The following is a 6,986-nucleotide window of genomic DNA, read 5'->3' on the forward strand; positions in this document are numbered from 1 at the left end:
AAAATTGCACTGCTCAGAAATAGGGCAATCGTGTTTTTAATGCGGATAACAATTATTTTCTTTTGCTGAGCTGCGTTCAATACACACATTTGTATTATAAAGTATGTAAAAGCTGGCAGCGCGGAGAGAATGAGAATTTTTAATGTAGCCCTGGGGCTACGGAGGAGAGAGAAAGGGTTAACATGGGCTAATGTGTATTGATTGAGGCTTAATGTAGAACGTGTGGGTGGAGCTGATGTTGTGTGTTCGTGCGTACACGTGAACTTGTGTGTGTACATGTGCCTGTGAAGTGATTTTTGAAGTGTGTTCCTTATTTGATTTACTCCATTATTTTTGTGCTGTTTGTGTACAAGTGGGCAAAACAAATCTGGGATTGTATTTTTCTGCAAAAATCTCCTCTTTTTTCTTTTGTTTGACCCGACACATTTTTGTATAACAGATTGTTTTAGCAGATTGTTTTTGGAAGCCAGCTGGTTACTGTGTAGTAATAAATAAACAAACAAACACACAATTAAGTAAATTAAGTAAGTGAATTGCTATTTTAAATGGTACATTATTTACTTAAGTTTACTTAAATGACAAAATGATAAATAATGAAATGAGAAAATTAGATAAATTAGAAATATTGAACAATAGAAAGTTATTACTGGCATATTTAAAAATGGTAACACTTTACGTAACGAAGTGGCTAATTCGTACAATGTGAATCGTATAAACACTTACGATTATTAGCGAAAAATCGATACTAAAGCCCCTTCCCTGAACCTATCATCACTGAAAAAGCAAATCATACTGCAACGTACGAATAAGAATAGTTATGAATACTCGCAGATTTGTGTTGTAAAAGCATGCGAACATAAACTAACAGTAATTCACTGTGCATGAAGTAACATTAAGGTTTAGTTTTTTTAACTTGTCGTATGATGTAACTTTAATGCTGGTGTTGTTCGTCGTTAATATATCTGTAGTACCTTTTACCAAAGTGGTACCAAAAAACTAAATGTAATTCTCACTCTAGAGAAAATAATGTCATTGACATTCTGTACAAACCGAATTGTGGCATAAACAACACATAAAAGTAAATCGATATGAGGCTGCACTTAAAAAGAATTCACCTTGGGCTTATGAATTTGCAAAGCATGTGCGTGTTTAACTGATCTTATGTGTTTGTGTCTGTACAGCTTAATAAACCACAGGACAACACCACAACCATCACAGAAACCCAGCCGCTCCGAAAATATGAACCCAACTACTACGAAACCACATCTACTGAGCCTGTTACAGTAAGGACCGCATCTTCAAACTGTGATGTGTGACGCCAGTTTTAATAATAAACATTCAACAGCTTTGAGTTTTCTTTGCAGTAGGCCTTCAACCTTCACTCAGATTTTATTCTTCATCTCATTTTCACTGAAACCTTGCAGTCCTGTATTACCTCTTCAGGCTTTATTTAAAGTCAAAATGTCTGGATGTTTTTCTGATAATAATGTCACAGGTGGGTTGTGTACTTACTCTTCAATGCGTACCAAAGCCCCAGTCTTGCCCAGGCATCTTTTCACTCTCACGCTAACGGCAAAATCCGGTGACTCACAGCGACGTGCGGCTGGCGCTAACACTGCCAAAGGCTCTTTTATGTGGATTAATATGATGAGCTGGTTATTTCATCAGCTATGATAACCGTAAAGCCAATTACGATAGTGTAAGGCCAGACTCTGACAAGTACCTTTGTGATACGGCCCCCGGGGGACTGTTTTGGGCTTTCAATAAGACCCTGTCTTAATTGTCCCATCCGATGTAGCCAAGCTAGCGAACTGAGAGATTCACTTGAATAACTTTTATTGGAGGTATGAAATTAAAAGTACTTTTTTTAGCAACGCTATGCCTAAAGAAGAACCACGTTTTATATTCTTTTTCCGTCCAGGCCTTTATAAAGGTGCAATGATGCGGGGCGCTACTGTCAGCATCTCATAACTGTGAAGAAAACATTCACCTTTCATAATTGGAAAGCAAATGGTTTAAGCGTTGGTACACATACACGAGATGCTATCACACAATATTAGCACTTTGAAATTTAATTTGACGGTGATTCAAGAGGTGAGTTGGCCTATCGCATAGTTTCATCTGCTGAATCTTCATTCGGTATCAATTAACTCTGATAAATAAGAACGTACGCTTTGTGCGCGCATCATTTCTGAAGCTATTATACTGATGCTTAATGGCCGATTGAGGAACTATTAAATGGCCATTAGTACCACCTCACTGATTGTAATGAATTGTGAATGTGTATACGTGCAGCGCGTAGCATCACGTCGCATCGGATACGCCCGGCACAACTACATCCCTCCGAGCTAGGCTGTCTGCAATACAATCATTTATTTACAAGGTTTTACAGATTTTATAATATTTACCCAATTGAAGTTACGAGTTTACGACTGATAGATCTTGTAAGTGATTACGAGTATAGACAACATCAGTCTGACACGACTGCAGTTGCTTCTGTTTACATTTCATTTATGCATTTATCAGACATTTTTAGCCAAAACGATTTTCAGTGCATACAATGTAAAATATGTGTTTTATAAGTTTGTCGTTCTTGATGGCGCCACCTAAAGTCAAAGATGAAACTCAAGTGTTTTCACCTTTGCGACATTTTAGCCCCCTTTAGCGAAATTAGCAATGTAGCGCGAGCAATTATTTGGACAATTCTTAGCTTCTCAGTCATGTTTAGTCGCTATTTCACACTTGTTTTGTCTGATAACAGAAAAAATGTGATTGCTCAACAGGTGTACAGTGCCGACACTTTACCAAATGCATGACGCATTGAACATATGATGACACTTAGCAAACAGGCTTTAGCGACTTTCTTTTTTGGCTACACTGACTCCAGACAATGCTTTCAATTGTTTGTCCTTCAGGATCTAGACGACGACAACACCGGCCCTCCGGCTAATGGCGGCGCCCCCACCGTCTGGGATAGTTCGGGTCATCTCCCCGAAAAAGAAGATTCGGCCGACGAGCCCCTTCCACCGTACGCACCCATCAACCATAACGATATGGAAGGTATCCACCGCTCATCTGGCGTTAACATAGCCCGCGAGGAAAGTTTCGTGTCCTCAGCCATGTTGGTCTAAAGACGTAGGCCGTGCCTGCGATTTGCACTGCCACCGTCCTGCCCTGCCGCGTTCCCCAGGAACAGCACAGCAGCCCAGTCGGGAACACGCATGGAAAACCACCCTGCTTGGAGAAATTTTTCTTTTCACATGTTCTTTCACATCAGACCTAATCTCGTGGTTTTGTGCATGGTACATCAAGATATTGATTCATTATTGGACCAAAACATTTGTCACATATATGTGTAAGATTGTGGATTTTTGATAATGTGCGACTATACTTCTGATAAGATGGGTGGACAGTTGAACAGCAAAACAAAACCATGAGAATAGGTTGTAAATCACTTTTGAGGTAGTGTGTTATATTTTAATTCTGCTTAACTGAAAAGATTATGGAGAAAATACCAGTTGAACATTTAATTTTAAGGTCTACTAAAAAGGTCTAAATATATGACATTTGCTTTCGGTATTTTAAAATACACTGCATATACTGTCAAATGTGGCTTAGTGTGAAGTTTTCTCTTGCCGTCGTGGTGTAATGCTCTTTTAATCTTCGATAGCTTTCGTCGGTTTTGTGTGTTATGTGATGAGGGCAACAGTCCTGTGGTATATGCAATGTATTTTACATACAGCAAAAATGTATTTTTATATTTTGTATTCGATGTCATTTTGATCAGTAACGTCAACTAAAAAATGTACGTATGCATTTCTTTCTTATTTTGTTTCTTTCAGACTGCTATGTGTTTTACGTAACAAATGAATTGTGTAAATAATGATGATATAATATAAATTGTATCGCCAGACTAACTTGTGCTCAACTCAAACAAATCCAAAAAATAACAATGGGCTGCAAAATGAAAAGGTGTAGATTTTTTAACAGAAAAGTTATTTTAACGGGTCTTACGTAAATCTGCTGATGTTTTAATTATTGAATTGTGTGGATTTTGTTACTGTATAATCTGCATGGCATGATTGGTCGCTTTCTTAAAAACAGTGGGCACCTCTCACATTCTTGCCTCGCTCCTCTATTTTCCGGCCATAAACAAGCACAATCTCGTCATTTACAGCTGTTGAAGGTTACAAGGGTTCGTATGCAGAAAAGCTGATGGATTCTGCCTTTTGAAGCCCCACATTAGCATTAACATCAAAATGCACTGTGCATCATGACATGAGTATGGCCACAGCATCTGATCTCCTCTTCTTCCCTCTCTATATTTCTGTCATCAAAAGATGCACCGTCCTGGTTGAAATTACTTAAGATAAAGTTTGAACCTCATTTTTAAAGGTATAGTTCACACTAAAATGAAAAATCTGTCATCATTTACTCGCATGTCATAGGATGTCAAGCTTAAAATCATTGCATTTACATTTAGTCGTTTAGCAGATGCTTTTATCCAAAGCAATTTACAAAGTAGGGGAAACAATAGAAGCCATATGTGCAACAAAAGAACAAAAATGCATAGGTGCAGTAAAACTAGTCTCAGTTAGCCTACCACGGTATATGAAGCTAAGAATATCCTTTTTTTGGGAGGGGGTGGGATAGGAAAGTAGAAAAGAAATAAATCACTGTACTAATGGGTCAGATGTTGATCAGTTGCTGATTGCGATTTGAAACCGCACGAATGAGATTTTATTGTCTGTTACACTATTTAATTAAATTATATGAGCAGAATTAACATGGGTTTTAAAGGGACAGTTCACCAAAAATAAAAATCTATCATTTACTCAATTCAAATTTATAGAAATCTGTGTTACTTTGTTTGTTGTGATGAACACAGGGAAAGATATTTGGGAGAATTGCTCTTGGCCACCATTGACTACCATAGGAGGAAAATGACAATGGTAGTCAATGCTTTTATTTATTCTTCAAAATATCTTCTTTTTGGAACAGAATAAAGATATTTAACAAGTAATTTTTCCTACTGTGGTAGTCAATTGGGCCTAAAACTGTTTGGTTAGAAGCATTTTTCCAAATATCTTCCGAAGAGATTGAAAAAGGTTTCAAACAACTCAAGGGTGAGTAAATGATGACAGATTTTTTTTGTTGGGGGAAATGTTCCTTTAAATTGACATGATGGTGATTAAATGATTAATTTTCCACCGTAGGTTTACTTTTCATTCAAGGGATAGATTTGGGACAACTTTCCATGTCACGGCACATAAATCCACTTTTAGTTTTGAATGTAATCTTTGCACATCCACCTAGTTGTCAGATTATAGTGTTGTGTTCTCTGAATACATGGTCGTAGTTGTGCCAAAGAGATCACAGTTGCACTGATTGTATCAAGACCGATGGGGAACGCAGAAGACGAGGTGGTGAATCAAAGCATTTGAATGGTAACCTGGAGCGAGAAACTCTCACATTCACAAAGCACATAAAAGACTGGCCTTCTTTAGATGGGTGAATAGATCAAAAGATACGACAGACAGGCAGATGGATGGATGGTGGAGATCCCCTATAGAAATTAACAACTCCTGGGTTTTGATTATTCATTGATCACATTCACAGCCTGTTCTTCTGGTTTGTTGGACACGGAGGACAACAACAAAACGTTTATTCTGTAGATGACATGTCATTTTGTCTGGACTGTGGTCTCATCATTGATGCTTCTGATAAAGAGAATGTGCGTCTGCATGCTGCATGCAATTCGGGGTTCGCTTGCGTTACTCTCACGTGCAAATGGTCTCCACGCATCTGAGATTCGCTTTAATGGTGCAGTATTATACCATCACCAAATGTTATACATTCATCCATAAAGGTTTCTGTGTCTTTAACTGTGATTTTTATTTTATTTTTTGTAAAGGTTTTTGTTATTTAATTCTTGCTTGTTCAGGTGTTTTAAAAATGTGTCTGTCTTATATATTTTTCACATATTGGGTTGTGTGATGTTTATGAGTCTATAAGTTAAACCAAATAATGCCATTTCAGATTCTAAAAAAGACAATCAATATCATCTAAAAGCGGTGTTAGGGATGCTGAGAAGTTCATGGCCTTTTAAATGAGTTTGTCTTTGTTTACCCACCAGTTTTTTTTTATCATTTCTTAAATCTACTCTCCAGCCAAACCAACATAGCTGCTGTATTTGAAGTTTGAACCGGAACTCTTATCATGTTAAGATTCTTACTGGAAATGATCCACATGTCTGCTTTAGATTTGCCCTGTTATCATCGTCATACCTGATGTGCCTTTGTTTCTGATTTTGAATCATTTTACTGTCACTTTTGTTTTTCTTCAGAAGATGTGATTGACTGTACAGACCACATAGTAAAATATTTTGGGTTTGCATCTTATGCCGGGATAATTTTATATGCATAAGTAACTTGTTCTATGTTTTATGGATCATTGTGATGTCTAATAAACTATAAGCCAATGTTGCAGTTTTGTGGCGTCTTAATATGCCAAACCTTTGTGGCTCTGCATCATCTAATGCTGTTATCAGATTAGTTTTTATAAAATTCTAATGTCATATCCTGCGTTTGTGGACTTTTCCTGAATGCTAAAAAAGTGTTTGCCATTGACTTATTGATTTCCCATCTGTGAGACGGCGCAGGATGAGGCTTTACTCTTGAACTCTTAAAATGTCAAAATCTTAAGTCAAACAGCAGCCTGCTGTCTAAATTTCAAGCATGACTTTAGGTAAATAAAAATGTAGATGTCCTTTGAGCTTTTGTTGAGCTTATGTTCATTTGTAGAAAAACTAGGATCTTTTCAAAGGGCAATAGTAAAAAGGGCCATTTTTCACTTTTGTCGCACGTCTGTTGTTTTTACTTTTGCCATTTACAGTTTTGATATTTACAGATGCCTTTGAATGTAAACATATTTTCTTTTCTTAGCATGAATGATAGATGATAACACTGTCTAGACTGAAGACTCAA

The 6,986-nt window shown here is 37.2% G+C and overlaps 1 protein-coding gene across 1 annotated transcript in view; it reads left to right on the forward strand.

Annotated features, from left to right (window-relative positions):
• The window catches only part of pvrl2l (PVR cell adhesion molecule related 2 like), a 98,768-nt gene extending 92,280 nt beyond the window's left edge, over positions 1-6,488 (forward strand). Inside the window, exons 9-10 of the mRNA XM_056740946.1 lie at positions 1,182-1,283; positions 2,916-6,488. Coding sequence (XP_056596924.1) covers positions 1,182-1,283; positions 2,916-3,131 — 318 coding nt within the window. The 3' untranslated portion in view covers positions 3,132-6,488. The remainder of the gene's footprint in view (positions 1-1,181; positions 1,284-2,915) is intronic.
• The last annotated feature ends 498 nt before the right edge of the window (positions 6,489-6,986 follow it).

The sequence above is a fragment of the Triplophysa dalaica genome, chromosome 25 (genome assembly GCF_015846415.1).
Source record: "Triplophysa dalaica isolate WHDGS20190420 chromosome 25, ASM1584641v1, whole genome shotgun sequence".
In the NCBI taxonomy this organism is placed as follows: domain Eukaryota; kingdom Metazoa; phylum Chordata; class Actinopteri; order Cypriniformes; family Nemacheilidae; genus Triplophysa; species Triplophysa dalaica.